Source organism: Nematolebias whitei, chromosome 1 (genome assembly GCF_014905685.2).
Source record: "Nematolebias whitei isolate Nwh7 chromosome 1, NemWhi1, whole genome shotgun sequence".
Taxonomy (NCBI): domain Eukaryota; kingdom Metazoa; phylum Chordata; class Actinopteri; order Cyprinodontiformes; family Rivulidae; genus Nematolebias; species Nematolebias whitei.
This window is the reverse complement of record NC_056498.1, coordinates 52,371,710-52,389,817: the sequence shown is the minus strand read 5'-3', so window position 1 is coordinate 52,389,817 and position 18,108 is coordinate 52,371,710. Positions and strand designations below refer to the sequence as shown.

The 18,108-nt window shown below is 38.0% G+C and overlaps 2 protein-coding genes across 2 annotated transcripts in view; one reads left to right on the top strand and one right to left on the bottom strand.

Annotated features, from left to right (window-relative positions):
* The window catches only part of LOC119425418 (lutropin-choriogonadotropic hormone receptor-like), a 23,074-nt gene extending 15,538 nt beyond the window's left edge, over window positions 1–7,536 (top strand). The window contains exons 7-11 of the mRNA XM_037692979.1: window positions 840–908; window positions 1,298–1,372; window positions 3,959–4,147; window positions 5,646–5,699; window positions 6,363–7,536. Of these exons, the coding sequence (XP_037548907.1) occupies window positions 840–908; window positions 1,298–1,372; window positions 3,959–4,147; window positions 5,646–5,699; window positions 6,363–7,536 (1,561 nt within the window). The remainder of the gene's footprint in view (window positions 1–839; window positions 909–1,297; window positions 1,373–3,958; window positions 4,148–5,645; window positions 5,700–6,362) is intronic.
* Window positions 7,537–11,867: 4,331 nt separating this feature from the next.
* gtf2a1l (general transcription factor IIA, 1-like) lies at window positions 11,868–16,395 on the bottom strand. The gene is made up of 9 exons (XM_037678651.1): window positions 16,339–16,395; window positions 15,218–15,319; window positions 14,989–15,112; window positions 14,848–14,900; window positions 13,993–14,086; window positions 13,478–13,923; window positions 12,690–12,920; window positions 12,519–12,608; window positions 11,868–12,435 (listed from the first exon to the last, which is right to left on the bottom strand). Exons 1-9 carry the CDS (start codon window positions 16,360–16,362, stop codon window positions 12,328–12,330), a joined length of 1,272 nt encoding a protein of 423 aa, XP_037534579.1. The 5' UTR covers window positions 16,363–16,395; the 3' UTR covers window positions 11,868–12,327.
* Window positions 16,396–18,108: the final 1,713 nt, after the last annotated feature.

Sequence of the window (18,108 nt, the reverse complement as noted above, 5' to 3'; positions counted from 1 at the left end):
GATAGTTTTAGCTTGTAGCTATCTATTTGATAGTTTTAGCTTGTAGCTAGCCTTTTGATAGTTTTAGCATGTAGCTAGAATTTTGATGCCTTTAGCTTGTAGCTATCTATTTGATAGTTTTAGCATGTAGCTAGCCTTTTGATAGTTTTAGCTTATAGCTAGTCATTTGATACTTTTAGCTTGTAGCTAGTCTTTTGATACTTTTAGCTTGTAGCTAGTCTTGATACTTTGTTTTTAGCTAGCCTTTGGTACATTTAGCTTCCAGCTAGCCTTTTGATATTTTTAGCTTGTTGCCAGCCTTTTGATACTTTTAGCTTTTAATTAGCCTTTTGATACTTTAAGCTTGTAGCTAGGCTTTTGATACTTTTAGCTAGCCTTTTAATATTTTTCAATACCTTTTAGCTACTTCAGCTTTTCACTAGCCTTTTGCTACTTTCAGTATTTTGTTAGCCTTCTCATTTATATTTAGCTACCTTTTTATTGCTTTATCTTGTAACTAGCCATTTGATACTTTTAGTATCAGCCCTTTTCTTCTTCTAGCTAGTGTTTTGCTACTTTTAGCTTTCAAGTAGCCTTTGTTATTTACAACTTTTGACACGTGTCGATACTTTTAGCTTTTAGATAGTGTTTTGAACTTTTTAGTCATTAACCAGCATTTTGTTTCTTTTAGTTTTATGCTGTTGCTCTGCTTCCGTTAGCTTTCCCATTCCAGTTTCAGCTTCTTCGGCTTCTTCAGCAGAGGAGTTCAGCATTTCTCTAGTTAAATGTTCAGATCGTTAACCTTGGCATTAGCCGTTTCTGACAGCAAACAATATTTATAACATCTGTGTCCTTGACAGGAACCTGGTCAGAAACGGCTTCAAGGAAATCAAGTCTCATGCGTTCAACGGGACGAAGATCAACACTCTGTAAGCTGATGGTTAAGACAAATACTGTACGTGAGCTGTACGGTGTGTCCTCGTGGAGTCAGGATCTGGCATGAGCGTACCAGTAAACAACCCTTATGTAAGACTAAACAAAAGATTGGATGCCCCGTTGTTTTCCTGCCTTGCCCCATAATGCTGCACGTTGATGAGGATGAGATGTGTACAGACACCCTGCAGTCTAAAAACAATGCTTATCCTCCTCAATGTCAACTTCAGAGAACAAAAAGCAGATGAATAATCCTTGGGGGCAGCGCCAGCCATTATTGTGTCATCTCCAGTTTTCTTTCAAAACCGTGTGCCAAGCAGAAAATTTAAGTTTGAGCTTGAGGTTAAAACGTGCAACTTATTTTGTTCTTGCTTGTGTTTTTCAGAAATTTGCGAGACAACGAGTTTCTCAGTCACATCCACCAAGATGCTTTTGAAGGAGCCATAGGTCCAAAGTACCTGTAAGTCACAAAGTACAGTTTTTATTTAAAAAATTAGCTGCTTCCAGCTTCCTGTGCGTGCTGCAACTTTTACAGCGGGAAAGACGTGCAGCGTTTCAAAGAGCAGAGTCTGCACCGGCAGGAGTGACTCTTTCAGAAATTTGGTCAGGCTCAGCAGCTGCGCTCACATCTGCCACGATTTGAGTCGCTTCTGCTGACTTGAACTCTCGCCACGAGCAAAGCACGGCAGATGTTTCATTGTTGGCTGCAAGAGCAATCACTATAATCAAGCGTTTTCAATATCTGAGGAGATAAAAACCCAATAAATTGTTTTTATTTATGAAAGCAGCAGAAAATTTGCCATGTTCGAGGTGAGCGTGAAAACCCATTAAGCGCATTAAAGCTGATGTATTTGTAATTCGAGTGTAAATTCATTCATGTGTTTCTCCAGCAAAGTTCAGTCAAGTCATCTGGACGGTTTCTTTTTTATTTAGCTATTTATTTATTTATTGATACGTTTCGTCCTTCATCCAAAGGGGCTTCATCAGTCTGAGGAGCCACAACAAACTCATTCCCACAAGCAGTACACCCACACAGTGGACCAACCAGTTTGCTGGTGATAAGATGGTTTCTGTGGCCCGCCCTCTCCCCCGTCAACTCCTCTGAGGCAGCCATAGTCAAAGTGGTTCATACATCAAAGTTCATGCTCAATAATCCAGGTAAAAAAAAAAAATCCAACAAAGTTCAGTCAGGTCATCTGGACCTTTATTTTTAGACGTTTCGTCCTTCATCCAAAGGACTTCATCAGTCCAAGGAGCCACAACAAACTGAGTCCCACAAGCAGCAGATCAATTTGGCCTTGTCTGCCTCAGAGGAGTTGACGGGGGAGAGGGCAGACTCATCTTATCACCAGCAAACTGGTTGGTCCACTATGTGAATGTGCTGCTTATGGGATTGAGTTTGTTGTGGCTACTCTGACTGATGAAGTCCTTTGGATGAAGGATGAAACGTCTCAAAAAAAAAAAAAATGTCCAGATGACCTGACTGAACTTTTAGATTTTTTACCTGGATTATTGAGCATGAACTTTGATCTAATGTGTTTATTTTTCTGTACATTTCTTTCAGTTAAGATATTTTTGCTTACTTTGTGCTTTTTTTTTAGCCATTCATGCATCAAAATATTCAGCTGCACTATTTCTTAAAATATTACACTTCAATATTTTCCCCATAGAAACGCATCGAGATGTATTCACGTCCTTCTACAACGTTCTCTAAAAACCTGCTTCAGCTTGCTCTGGATTTGTCTTCTGGGTTTTTAGCTGCTGTTCTGCTACTTTTAGCATGTACCCAGCTTTTTGCTCTTTTTAGCAAAAAAGGAGAAACTTTGACAGCTTCTTAAACCAGACATCATTCATTTAGCTACTATTTTACTATAACTATATTTTTGCTTATTTTATCAAAAATATGTCAATTTTTAGCTACTTTTAACTAGTTTCTTATACTTCTAGCTGAGATTTTAATCCCTTTAGCTAGTCTTTTGCTATTTTAACTAACCATAGCTACATTCAGCTGTTGCTATTTTAGCCAAAAATAAAGAGAAAGGTGTTAAAATTGTTGTATTTTTTGCAGCATGCAACATGATATGCTTCAGAATCTTAATCTTACCGTATTTTTCGGACTATAAGGCGCACCGGATTATAAGGCTCACTGTCAATTTTTGAGAAAATTAAATGATTTTAAGTGTAGTCCGAAAAATATGTTTTTTTTTTTATTATGAAACTAGTGGATCCATAAAATTTAAAAAAAAGCTAAATCCTTTAAAGACTAAACAGGACAGCTAAAGCATTTTTAACTATATTAGTTTGACATTAAATGATCCAGTTTTTTGCAACTCACCATTGCAAAGTACTTGTTCACTTTTTAATAATCTACATAGTCTTTAGTCATTTATGAAACATTTGACTTTGAATCATGCACAATAGTTATCTGAATGTGTTTGAGTATAAAAACAAAAAGTTACAGAATAATGCAGCTTCATTTTCAACACTGTAATTAATTCAATATGTTCAATAAACCTCATTAATAAGGTAATTAAATGAGAATTGCGTCAAGAAGCTAAATTAATATTCATTATGTTTTTTTATTGTTGCGACAGCCTGTTTGTAAACAACCAACACACAAAAAAAAAAAACTGCTAAATGTTGATTAGCAAGAAAATAAAGTGTTGCACACAGACCACAAGGTCTCTGTGCGGAGAGAGTTCCTCTTATCGCTCTCGTGAATGTTTGAAATGCTCGGCTCGTTGCATGTGTGAGGTCCAGCACGGACATTTTCTACCTTTGATGAGTGTAATGTTACAAAATAAAGTGTTTTAACATCATTTAGCATTAAATAAAAAATATATTGCACATTGTAGTCAGGCAGTTGTTCGTGAAAAAGCTCAAGAGTTATTTCCATGCTTCAAGGGGTTTTGTAACCCTTTAGTTTATAAAATAGACTTGTGGAGTGGCTCATGGCAGTGGAGGAGCATATTTGAAACCATTCTTTTTTTACTTTTTTTACTAATTCTCACTTATATGTATCTTATTCTGTGTTTATGGGATTCAGGGACGTTTCTTCCACAATTCTGATTTCCCTCCCGCATAAAGGGTTGAACCAGGTGCTCTCCCTGAACGCCAGCTCTGCGTTCACTCTCAAAAGCCTCCCTCCATTAGAAAGCCTCGCCGAGCTGCTGGAGGCCGAGCTGACGTACCCGAGCCACTGCTGCGCCTTCCACACGGGGCGTCGGAAACGAAGGTAAGCGAGCGGCACTTCAGCCGATGCAGCAGATCCATTCACATCTGCATAAACCAGTTCTGTCTGATGGATGCACAACAGGCTGGTAATTAGATAATTGTGTGAATGTTTATGAAGCATTCACACTATTGTGACCCATTTTGCTTCCGTACATTTTTCGGCACAGTTCTCATCCTTCAGCTTTTAAGCTATTTCAACAAATCATAAATCAAAACGTTCAGCTCTTTCAGAACAATCCTGCTATGACTTTTGGTATTGGTGCAACTTTAGCTTTTTGAAATATTTAGCTTTTTCTGACACTTTATTCCTCTTAGAAAATGACTTGAGCTCATTTTACATCCTTCAGATCTTTAGATCTGTTTACAACCTTTTACTGCTCCTTTCACATTTTGTTCTGGTTCAGCTTCTTTCAGCTTCCTTGTGCACATTTAAACATTTTTAAGCTATTTTCAACTGGGTTTTCAGCTGTGCTCCTTTCAGATTCTTCCGGCTAACTACAACATTTGTGTGCTTCTTCTAACTTTTCTTTTGCTTCTGCTAATTTCAGTTTATGCTCCTTTCAGATTATTTCTGCAAGTTTCCGCTTTTTCAGCTATTTCAGTTACTATATAGCTGTTTTTATGCTAATTTTAGTTATCTTTTTCAGCCAATTCAACATTTTTTGCACTCATTCCAAATTTTTTTCAGCCTAATTTTGCAAAATTGTGCTCTCTCCACTTCCTTCTGGTAATTTCAGCTTCTTTCTGCTATTTTAGCTTTTTTTCAGCTGGTTTTGGGTGCTAATTTAAGCTTTTCTCAGATAATTTCCACTTTTTTGTGCTCATTTCTTCTTCTTTCAGCTTAATTGGGCAAACATGTTCTTTCCGTTTTCTTCAACTAATTTAAGCTTGTTTTACATTTTCAGCTACCTTTTTAACATTTTTAGCCAATTTCAGCAGTTTTCTATAATAAATTCAAGTCTGTTGTAGTGATTTCTGCTACTTTCTGCCTAATTCACTTTTTTCTACTAATTTCAGCTTGTTATGCTTCTTTCAGTTTTATTCAGCTAATTTCAGTTTTTTCTTACCATTTCAGCTAATTTTTAGCTGTTTTGTGCTAAATTTAGCTTTTTCAGCTAATTCCACTATTTATTTATTTATAAATTTCAACTTGTTCCTCATCCTGGTAGTTTATGCTTCTTTCTGCATTTTCAGCTACTTTGCAGTTATGTTTTGCTAATCTCTGCTCTTTTTTAAGTAAATTTACTAATTTTTGTGCTAATTTCTGCTTATTTAAACCTAATTCAGCAAACGTGTGTTCTTTCCGTTTTCTCCTACTGATCTAGGCTTGTACTTCCATTTCAACTACATTTCAGCATTTTTTTTTTTAGCTAATTTCAGATGTTTTCCAGCACGTTCTTCTGCAATAAGCATTCACACTGTATTTTTTGCCGGGATTGTAATTTCTCTAGTTTATTGACACTGTGTGAAATAACCTATTCTCTTTATTTATTTTAAAGGGAAAGTGCCTCGAAAAACTTAACCAAGTTGTGTAATCTCAGTGGAACTGGATTGTAAGTCAAATTATTTTTATGGATCATTAAAGCATATTTATTTAGGGTGTATAATAGGGTATGCGTGTGTTTTTGATAGCTAAATCCTTAACTTTAAAAAAAGCAATAACTTATGTATGTATGGCAGAACTAATGAAATAATATTCATATTTAGAAAGAATAAAGTGATTTTAAAAAATAATAAAATTAGCAATACCTGGAGTGACACTGAATGAATAGTAGAAATCATTCAGTCCATTAGTGAAACGGTACTCATCATGTTAGATGGAGTCAAAGGTCTCCTTCTCACCTGTGGAAACATCTTGCAGCTCTGACATCATGTTAACATCTACAGTAGTAGAGTCACAGAAAGCAAAGTGCAATAATAAATATATTTAAAAATTAAAAAACACCAGCTACTCTCGTTTTGCTGATGTGTGCTATTTGCAGTACACCTTATCCAATTTTTATTTTTAATGTTATAACTGTCTGGTGCATTTGAGCAAATGGGTTGTTCAGCTGCTAAAAAGCAGCCTCCAATCTGTCTCTTTACGTCTGATCCTACAAGCATCAGGTGTCTTGGATGAGAAAGATAAACCACTAATAAAGTGGGAAACAAGTCATTGAAACAGTTTGCCTTTTATTCTTACAATTTATTAACAGTTACACGTGTGTATTTTTCAGAGAGCCCACCGATGATGCCACGAGTCTCATTAACGACATCAACTTTCAGTATCCAGACCTGGAATTTGATTGCCTCAACAGCCCCTTTGTCACGTGCACCCCAAAGCCGGATGCCTTCAACCCCTGTGAGGACCTGCTGGGCTTCCCCTTCCTGCGCTGTCTCACCTGGATCATTACAGTGTTTGCCGTGTTTGGAAACCTCGCCGTCCTCATCATCCTGCTCGTTAGCCACCGCAAGCTGAGCATCTCCAGATTCCTCATGTGCAACCTGGCCTTTGCAGACCTCTGCATGGGGCTCTATCTGATGCTGATCGCCTTCATGGACCATCACTCCCGCCATGAATACTACAACCACGCTACGTACTGGCAGACGGGGCCTGGCTGCAGCACTGCAGGGTTTCTGACCGTGTTTGCCAGTGAGCTCTCAGTGTACACACTGACTGTCATCAGCCTTGAACGCTGGCACACCATCACCAATGCCATGCATGTCAACAAGAGGCTGCGGATGCATCACGTGACGGCCATGATGGGGGCAGGCTGGGCCTTCTCTCTGCTGGTCGCCTTGCTCCCTCTAGTGGGCGTCAGCAGTTACAGCAAAGTGAGCATCTGCCTGCCCATGGACATCGACACTCTGGCCTCTCAAGTGTATGTGGTGGCTGTGCTCATCCTCAACGTTGTCGCGTTCCTGGTGGTGTGCTACTGCTACGTGTGCATGTATCTCAGCGTTCACAACCCCGAGCACGCCACCCGCCACGGAGACACAAAGATTGCCAAACGCATGGCCGTGCTCATCTTCACAGACTTTCTGTGCATGGCGCCCATCTCCTTTTTCGCCATCTCCGCCGCCCTGTGTGTGCCCCTCATAACCGTGTCCCACTCCAAAATCCTGCTCATCCTTTTCTATCCCATCAACTCCCTGTGCAACCCGTTCCTGTACACCATCTTCACACGAGCGTTCAGGAAGGACGTGTGCCGGCTGCTGAGTCGCTGCCACCCCGCCAGCTCGGGCTTCTACAGATCACAGACTCTGGCATCGCAGCAGACCTGCTCCAACAACGTGGCCGACGGGCAAACTCAATCGCTCAGCTTTTATGCTTACCACCTTAAGATGAAGGGCTGCTTTCAGCGCAGGATGGAAACTCAAAAGCAACATTTTCCCACTTGCTTTAACTGAAGCATTTCAAAATTAAGTAGACGTAGAGAGACTGTGTTTTGCATTGTACTTATAAAACCAGTTTAGTTCACAAAATGAGAATTTCTTCAACTGAAACTTGAACCTGAAGCCACGTTTGCATTTGTGCTCAGGTACAAAGCAGCAGATGTAAGGAGCAGGAATAAAATAAAAAAAAATTTCTAAAAAGTACTCAATTAAATCAAACATTAAATCCTGAAAAGGTGCAGTTTGAAAGAGTTGAAGCCACTAGTTGTCAGCTATGGGTGTGCACTCAGTGGAAACACTAGTACATACTATATTCAAGAAATACAACCATAAATACGTATTGGTGCATCAAACTCGACTTCTACGAGCATTGCCATTATTGAGCTATTTTTTAAAAGTTGAACAAACGTCTGGTAATTTTTGCTTAAAGTTTTTATTTACCAAACTTGATTTTTTTTTTTTTTTTTTTTTAGACTATTCTATTGCACCAAGTAACTTTAAAACAAATCATTGTGTGAGGATTACAAGCCGTTAAAAGTAGCCGTCTTGTAAATTGTCTTGTAATTTATGTAAATATTTTGTCTTTAATAAAGCCAAGATTTTAATACTTGTATACATTGAAATGCTTGTGAATTTGTTTTAACTCAGAAATAAGTTTTAGTCGTACTCTACTTGTTCTTGTTCTGCAGACTGATGCGTCAAGACGAGATTTATTTTAAGCAGAAACTTTGTTTAATCAGAGTAAAAGGTGTAATTCAATGTCTTGGACTGAGAAATAAATATTTTAATGAGTGCGTTTGTTTACTTCAACGTTATGTTGTTTAAGTTCATCCACACCTTCAACTAGCTACTGAATGGTTTTAGTTGTTTTTCTCCCAGCAACTCCCATTATTCGGGGTCTTCACAGCGAGCGAACTCGCAGGAAAGATTTGGCGATCGTTTTACGCCGGATGTCCTTCCTGACACAACCTGGGCTTGAACCTGCCCTCTCAGGATCTAAATTATATAAACCAAATACCTTAATATCAACACAAAGCTTTGGTTTTAACATTTCCTTTGGTACTTTCCATCAACCTGTTTCCCCACCAGCCCAGACTAATTTATTTTACTTTTTATAGTCGCTGCAAACACATGCATTAAATGTAGGAGTGTAAATTCTGTCAGCCTCTCTTGAATAATCCATATAAAATATGCAAACATGCAAACTGAAATAAAACTAGAGAAAATGCATTTCCTGTGAAAATTCAGTGTGAATGCTTATTGCAGAACTTGCTGAAAAACTGCTGAAATTAGCTAAAATACATGGTGAAATGTAGCTGAAATGGGAGAGCAAGCCTACATTAGCAGAAGAAAGCAGAAATAACATATTTGCTGAATTGTTTAAATGAGCAGAAATGGGCACTAAAATTAGTAAAATTTCTGAAACTAGCAAAAAAAAAAATGGCTGGAAAGTAGCTGAAAAGGCAGAAAGAAGTTTAAATTATCAGAAGGAAGTGGAAAAAGCTGAAATGAGTTTTAAAAAAAATGTGGAATTAGCTGAAAAAGCTAAAAGGAGCATAAAAACAGCTAAACAGTAGTTGAAATAAAAAAACGTGAAAGGAGGATATCAATCTGAAATTAGCATAAAGAAGTTAATTCAAGATTTTTGTGGTAATTTACTTTCAGCCTAATTATCTGAAAACTGCCAAAATTAGATAAAAATGCTAAAGAAAATCTAGCTGAACAGGTAGAACATGCTTAAATTAGCAGAAGAAACAAGAACAATTTTGCTGAAAGAAGCAGAAATGAGCACACACAAAAAAGCAGCTGAAATGTAGCTAAAAAGGTAGAAAGAAGCTTAAATTGACAGGAGAGCACATTTTTGTTGAATTAGGCTGAAAAAAGTTTAAATTGGTGCAAAAAATGTGGAATTAGCTGAAAAAGCTAAGATTACCATAAAACGGCTAAATAGTAGATGAAATGGCAGAAAAAGCTGAAACGTGTAGAAATAAGCTAAAAGGAGCATAACAAGCTGAAATTAGCAGAAAGTTAGAAGCACAACAATGTTGTAGTTAACAGAAAGAATCTGAAGAGCAAAAAAAAAAAAAAAAAAAAAAAAAAAAAAAAGGCTAAAAGGGGTTAAAAAAAAAAAAAAAAGTTTTAATTTGCACAAGGAAGCTGAAAGAAGCTGAACCAGAACAAAAAGTGAAAGGAGCAGTAAAATGTTTTAAACCGATCTAAAGATCTGAAGGATGCAAGATGAGCTCAATTCATTTTTTATAAGGAAAAAAGTGTCAGAAAAGGCTAAATATTTTAAAAAGCTAAAGTTGCACCAATACCAGAAGTAAGCACCCTTCTGAACGAGTGGAACATTTTGATAAACGATCGATTGAAATAGCACAAAAATTGTTGAATGGGAAAGCCGCCGCAAAACGTACGGAAGAAAAATTGATCCCAAATGAGTGAATGCTTCAAGAACATTCACACAACTAAAAGGTCTAACATTTAATTAAAAAATAAAAATAAAAAAGTTCATACCACTCACCGTCCTTTCAGGACTTTTTTTTTTTTGGTCAAGCCCTGTAAATTACATGACAGTCTTCAATGTTGCAATGATCACCGTTAGCTCTTGATGTGAGGATGACGCAGCTACACCAAACTTTAGATCAATATCTTTAATTCTTACAGAGTGCTAGCCGCATCGGTTAAGTTTTATTAGCTTTAGCAGCCATCTTGAATCGTTTACTCCATAAATAATTGGTTAACACTTTATAATTGTTTACCAATTTATTATTTTCTGGAAGTTCTTAAATTAAATCAGTTCAGTGGTTACACATATTTTAATGTCAAGATTTAGAAAAGTTACTGAAGTGTTGCACTCGGTGCATGTTAGGGATGATGCTCAGCTACTACTACGTCAAATTTTGGGCTCATCTATAAAAATCGACTGAGCTCTGGTCATTTTGGTGTTGGCTAATCCGTGGCAGCCATCATGAACGCGGTTGACTTCAAAAGCACATCAGTTGTGCATCAATTTATTGAGGGGCCTGTGAAAAATCCACTCACTGGTCCAAAAAGATATTTTGCTAACATTACACAATCACACAGGCAGACACGTTATCACCTTGTCATCTTCAGCAAGTACCGTCGGCTTTCCAATGATGATGATCCGGGTTAGAAAAGAAAGTTTAACAAACCCTTGCGGTTGAAAGTTTTACTGACGCCTGCGTGTAAATTTACGCCATCTTCACTGGTTTTACACATTTTGTATCGCAGTCGCAATGAGTTCAATCCTTGTTTCTTTAACGAACTGCAGATGTTTAAAAAATTAACCGAGAACCAACTGGACTGGTCGGTGAACACAACTCCCGAAGGGTCAGAGCAGGCTCTACTTCCTGAGGAGGCCCGGGTCCTTCAGCATCTAAACTTCTGCTGTTCTACCAGTCTGTGGCATCTTCTTCTGTGCGGTTTTGTGTTGGGGAGGCAGCACTAAGAGGAGAGATGCGACTCGACAGGCTGGTGAGGAAAGCTGGTTCTGCGTTGGGAACAAAGCTGGAGTCCCAAGAAGGTCCCTCAGTAAGCTGCTATCCATCATGGACAATGCTGACCATTCTCTGCACAGCGCCATCATGAAGCAGGAGCTCCTTCAGTGGTAGATTGCTGTGCTAACCCTGTTCCACAGACTCAGGAAGTCCTTTGTCTCTGAAGCCATCAGACTGTTCAACTCTCATTTGTACATTAAAGTAGAGCCTTGTAAATCTGCAGCACCCCACACACTTGCGCATTTACATGTACATATAAGATTAGAACTTTATTGATCCTGCAGGAAATTGCTGACATAGGTTCATCATGAATGTAGTACTCCCTACCACCTTGTATACATTTTCCAAATTTGTGTATTCCGCTTCTTTGATTTCATGCGTTTGCTTTTTTCCTGTATAATTGGAACAAGCTACTGGATGCCTCAGATTTCCCAGAGGATTTAGTATCTATCATATTCCTCACAAAAGTGTATGATAATATACAGTTAGTGGCAACAGCAAACCAATTTTACTTTTACCAAATCCATTGTGCGCCTTTCATCATTTCTTTCCTTCCATCACTTGGCTTTTGACAAGTTCATACACCCGTTTACTTCAAACATGCGCCACCATGTCTTTAGTGTGAAGCATCAGATGTGAGCTACATACAGCAGTTCTACTGTTCATTACTTATGTCTGCAATAGAATCATTTAAATTATCACATGCAACCTTTTATTGTGCGTCAATTCAGAAACAAAGTGTTCCTTTAATGTGGAGCAATAACAGCCACTTCTGTTTAAGTCTTTTGTCCTCACTACGCAGTTAGTCTGCAGCTGAGAAACTAACGATCATAGTTAGCAGCTTCTAACAATAATACTTATAATTGCATTATTTTTCCAGTTTGCACTTGTATGGTTTCTTCCCACTCCCCCACTAATATCCAGACATCCCTTCCCAGTAAGTCTTTATATTCCCATCCATTCAAAATGTCTATTTTTTTATTAATTTTTAGGAAATTACAGTTTGTCCCTCCCAATTAGTAGCCATTTTAACTCTGTTCAAAACTAAGGACTTACAAATAATTTGTAGCGAAAGGAAACAAGGCACTTACAAATTATTATTTGTCAGCAGACGGGAGCAAATTAAGTAGCATTTTGCATAAATTATTCTGTCTTGCCTTGATAATTAATGAAAAATATAACGACTTTGCATGACATTTCTCATCTCTGCCCATAAAAAAAGGTCTGGATTTTCTACGTTTCTCCTCTTTTTTGTTCTGAACCGTTCAAAACTGTTATTTTCTTGTTACCACTCCGCTTCTCCTACAGCTTTAGAGAAGACGTAGTCCCTGCCGCTGTAGCACATCACCCCGTCCTTCAGGTGAAACTTCCACCGATTCTTGCTGCGATGAATCTGCAAGACGACGGAACATTTAAGAGGATTTCCCCAATGATGATCAGCTCAGGAGGCAGCAGATCATGACTAAATATTCTTACTTTGTCATATTGACAAACGATGACATTCTCAGTGTCAAAGAGATCTGGGGTGTCCTGCTCAACCACGTCGTCCCCAGAATTAAGAGGATCCTTGTAATACAGAGGGAAATGATTTATTTCTCCTATAGGAAACAAATAAAGCTTCAAATTTTACATCTTGATCCGTCTCACCTCTTCTTGTACATCAGCGAGATCATCTGGTCCCTCGTCGCTGCTGGAGGAGAGGCTGAGCCCGTCACTGCTTCCATTCTCTTCCTGCAGGGTTTTTATGGCTTCTGCGTTGATTAAACCCAGGAAGTCATTCTCTTCCAGAGGAACTTCCTCCTCGGGGTCAGAATCGTCTGCAGGACCATCCAGTTGAACGATATCAGACAGCTCGCTGTAGCTGTAGCCCAAGTCCAGCTGAGCAAGAACCACAAGATAAAAGATATGTGGGAATTATGTGCAACAAGTTAGACATTGAGGTGCCGTTTGTAAAGTTAGTCAAAAATTAACAGTAATATTTTGGGGGTTTTTTAGCCTTTCATAAGAAAAATTTTTTTTTTTTTTCTTTCAAAGTCATATTTTTACATTTATAAAATGTCAGTTCTAAACCAAATATTTAAATTTACAAGCTAAATATTTAGTTTACAAAATACTTGCAGTATAAATATTAGCAAGCAAGTTGAGCATTTATGTCAGACCTAAATACTTTGTTAGCAAATTAAATATTTTGGAAATTACATATTTAGCTTGGAAATTAAGTAGTTACTGAACTATGACATTTATAAATGTACGAATAACATCGTGAAAATATATATTTTTTTATTATTATTCTTATGAAAGGCTAAATAAACCAGAATATTGCTGTTAATTTTCTACTGTGTAACTTTACAAACGGCACTCCATTGTTAGAGGTGGACTCCAGATTTAAGTTTAGAATTGGTCAAATTTCAGAAAATGTTTGGGCGACTCACTACCTCAGCTCCAGCCTGATGGTGAGTGTTCCCAGCAGATAAAGTCCTCGCCCTGCCAGCTTTCACCCTCTCCTCCTCAATCACTTCTTTCAGGATTTCATCGATGTCTTTGCTCTGTGCCGTCTGAGTCAGAGCCTCCACCGCACTGATCTGGAAGTTTAACAGTTGGGTGACGGGTGAAGCAGTCGCATCGATGTTCACGTGCTCGGGTTGTGGCGTCGGCTCGTTGTCTCCCAGTGGAGCCTCAGGCCCGTAAGGGCACTGGAAAAAGCTGCTTTCCTGCCTCAGAGGTAGACAGGAAGCAGGAAGAGAGGACTCTGGTGGAGCAGCTGCAGGCTGAGAGGCAGACGCTCTCTGCTCAGCAGCTCTGCAGGTGGGATGGGGTGCAGGCTGCTGCCCTCCTGGAGCTTGGGTCACCACAACAGGAACATTGACTTTGTACAGCTGACCTGGAAACAGAAGAGTGATTTTTTTTTTCACCCCCCACATAAAATCAAATAAAAATCAAAGTTGAATACCTGAAGCTGTTTGAAGTGTAACTCCAGCTGGTATCTGCACAGGGTACGCCAGCGAAGCAGGGAGGGAAAACGTAGCAAGTGCATCTGCACTGTTCTATATAATAAAGATATATATATACACATTTGACAGAAAAATGCACTGACTTATATTGTTTAAAAAAAATTGGCTTATTAAAGTGAACATCTGTAACTCCATCATTATTATTAACTTGTATTTAACTAGGCAAATCCCATAGAGATCAAATCTCTTTTGCAAGGGAGGCCTGGGCCTGAAGACAGTCTAACATGCATGTTTTTAGTCTGCAGGAGGAAACCGAAGTACCCAGAGAAAACCCACGCAAGCACGAGAAGAACATGCAAACTTCACACAGGAGGACCCCAGGTACAACAGGGGATTGAACCCAGGACCTTCTTGCTGTGAGGCAACAGTGCACTGAGCTGTCATGCTGCCAAATCCAAGCTGACATCACAGCTTGGACTTCATAAATATTCATGTGATCTTTTCAGAAGAGTGAGATGTTACGCCTGTTCACTCTGGAGATAAAGAGTGAACAGGAGGGGGGCTCAACACACAGCCCTGAGGGGAGCCAGTGCTGAAGGTTATGGTGAGAAGGAGACGTTGCAAAATCCGAATCATGGTTTTTTTTATTATCATCATTATTATTTTCGGGGTGCCGATTTCAAATTTGAAGGTTAAAATGAGGTTAAAAATCACCCCAATCCTCTCCATTGTGATAAAAACAGCTGGAAATGAGCTTCCTGTAACCTTGCATGGAAAAGCTTGCAAAGAAAATAGGTGGATTAAAAAATAAATAAAAATCAGTGCAGAAAACTGCTGTAAACCTTTACACTTGCCTTGGATGATAAGCTGCTGTTGTTGTTCTGACTTGTGGGGATCACAACTGAGGCTGAGGGCAGAGAAACAACCAAACACAAGAGGCGTTAAATCACTGTGGAAATTATTTGGATTGACCAAACAGCAGCAGGTGTCGTTACCTGTAGCTTCCTGATCTATTCGTTTGTAGTTGGGAGGAAGCTGGAGCGTAAAGTTGGAGGAGTTCGTATTGTTGTTCCTGAAGTCCTCCATCGCCTTCGACTGCATCAACTTTGACTCCCAGAGCTGCAGACAAAAGATCGGTGTCTCTTGTGTGGTGATTTTATTTTCTGTCTGGAAACGTGACTGAACTCCAGCGTTTTGCAGCAGAGTCGGATCCAAACCCCTCACCTGTCTCAGGCCGTCCAGGACTCGGTCTTCAAGCCCTTCATCCTGGAAGAGCTCCTTCATGTTCTCAATCACATCATCGATGATGGACAAGTACAGTTTGGCCTAAAATATATTATTAGCATTAGAAAAAAAAAATTATTAATGTAATTTTTTGTAAAAAAAATGGTTAATCAAACCTGGAAGAGACAATGAAAACCATAAATAAAAAAGGAAATGGCATAAAAACATCTATAATTTGCATTATTTGTTACATAAACTCCAGTTTTTTTCCACCTAAAATACAAAAATGTAATATACTTCAACTTTGCACTCGAACTTTGTCCGTTGTTGGCAGACTATTAATATATCATTAAAATATATCAATAGTTATACAATTCCAAAAATCAACTTTAAAGATACATGTCAGCTTAAATGCCTGTAAAATTTGTTTGAAAGAAGTTTAAATAAATAAAAAACTCAATTTCTTTTGTGATGTTGATAAAAGAAAATAAAACTACAAATTTTGGTAGAAATCAACTTTTAAATAATTTGCTATTTTTAAAACATACGACTTCCAAAAGAATAAATAAATAAAATTCTCCTAAATCCACTTGATGTTAAATTTTTGCAGCTTTTTTTTTGTAAAAAAAAAAAAAAAAAAAAAAAGTCTAGTCATGGTTTTATACTAAACATACATCAAATAAAGAATAAAGTATAAAATGTTAAAACATTAAAAAAAAAAAAAAAAACATACATTCTAAAAAAAAGGCATTAGTCATGTTTCTTTACTTCTAGGATTTTACCAAATTATAATTTTGCTTTTTTGTGTGCGATAAGTAACCCAGGTGACATAATGTGAATCATTTCCATATTTAACAAACTTTTCCATAGGGTGCTTTTATTCTCAGGTTTTTAAAGATTAAACAAATTAAATGTAGATTATACCACTACTTAAATCACTCAAATAACAGGTTATTTAGACGACTGGGTTTTGTTGTCAATTTTAGACCATAAAAACATCTCAGGAACAAAAACATATTCACTTTTGTTTTAAAGAGTTCTTTAAACGCAGCTCGTTCTTTGGGGAAACGGCTAACAATCATTTTGCCATTAGAAGCAGCTGTTAAAGTACGATAACTCACCACTGGGCTCGAGTTCGCCAACATCCTTCAGGTTAACGGTGAGGAAGAGACGATAATGATGGGCTGTAACTGAAAACTCAATATACGCACCTCATGGCCTTTAAATGAACACAGGTGTCAGAAATTATTAATTTATGAGAGGAGGAGCTGAGGCCAGGGGCGGAGGGCGAAAAACCAGGGCCCAGGGCAGAGAAATGTAAAAGCCCCCATATAATAAAAAAAATAATAGAACAGCCAAAAACATCACAATTTCATTTGTTGTGGGTGTTTGAGTAATAGAAGTGGCTCCCCACAGACATATTTACACAGATAATATGCAGCCAGTGTGTTGATGTAACTCTGTGGTCTTCGTTGTTTCTTTATGGATGATTTGTGTCAGTTCAAGCAGCTTGCATCTCTTTGTGGTCACGTTTGACCACTTTAATCTTGTTCTGAATCTTTTGCTGCCCTCATGTCTTATAAGTGGTCTTCACCAGCATCTCTTTTTGTTGCTTTTTATGTGGAGAGTGCATATTGTGGTCAAAAGTTTATATACACTCATGGGTATTATCTGTGTTGTGTTCATGTGAAGCTTTTAATGATTGATTTAAACCATTGTTTTCCAGATTAAATGATCATGCATCTTTGATGATAGATGTTAAGTTATTATTTTTTCTTGTTTAATGGTATTTAACAAGAAACACTTTGGTGCATTACCATCTCCAACTGGAGTGTGGACCTGGATGGACTTCTATCAATTTACAAGAAAGCAAACATACATTGTCTTTATTAGTTTTGTCTAATCTTAAAAGCACTAATTGGGTTAACTAGTACTCACTGGTCATCCTCGGGTGAAAGTAAACTGGTTAGTTTGTTCAGGAACAACCCAGAAACCATCAAAACATGAACTGAGCCTTCTCCAAAAGCATCAATTCAAGCTGCCTGATATTTGCAGCTGCCCACCTGGACAAACCTAATGTCTTCTGGAGAGAAGATTTAAGGTCTGCTGAGACAAAGATTGAGCTTTTTGGCCGTAGAGACAAGATTATGTGTTTGGAGGAGTCAAGATGAGGCTTTCAAACTGAAGAGCATTGGCAAATGACAAGCACGGTGGAGGTAGTATGATGCTGTACTGGATTGGGTGTTCCAACAAGACAATGAGCCTAAAAACCTAAAATGCAACAAAAACTGGTTTCTTAATGTATAAAACAGACGAACATTAAGCTTCTGGTGTTGCCTTCTCAAAGCCTTTACCTTAAGAATATTTAAAATGTGCAGATTATGCTTCAAGTTAAATTAGCTTCATCAATTCTTTGAAGATAAAGTGGTCAAATGTCCAATCTGAATCTTCTCCGAAGCTTTCTGATGGCTACAAAAAGACAATTGTGGCCGGAATCACATTTGAAAAAAACGGAATCGCATTTGAAAAAAAAACGTTCAAATGTTCATTTACACCTTAGGGCCACCTTTATGGCCACATGCAGCACCCTTAGAGGGCGACTCCTGAAAATTACATGCAATTTGTAAGAGCTTGGTTAGTCACAACCACTTTCTCAACAAACCAACGAATAGATTTAACCTCATTATTTGTTCTTAGCTCGCCAGAAGCCAAAGTGATAACAGGAAATTTGAAACCTTTGTTTTATTCTAATGAAGAACTTAAAAAAAAAGATCAAGTCATTTAAGTTTTATTCATTTCTTTACTCTTGATGTGCATAATATCCAGCTTAAGCCAGGTACCTCGTACAGAAAAGTTCTCACTGAAGCCCTACCACCACTTTTTATAGACTT

Excerpts from the sequence above, each read along its gene's own strand:
- gtf2a1l (XM_037678651.1), bottom strand. The coding sequence starts at position 16,362 with ATGTTGGCGAACTCGAGCCCAGTG. Across the intron at positions 15,113-15,217 it reads TCCTGGACGGCCTGAGACAG|CTCTGGGAGTCAAAGTTGAT; the intron begins GTGAGGGGTTTG and ends TTTTGTCTGCAG. Across the intron at positions 13,924-13,992 it reads TACACTTCAAACAGCTTCAG|GTCAGCTGTACAAAGTCAAT; the intron begins GTATTCAACTTT and ends TTCTGTTTCCAG.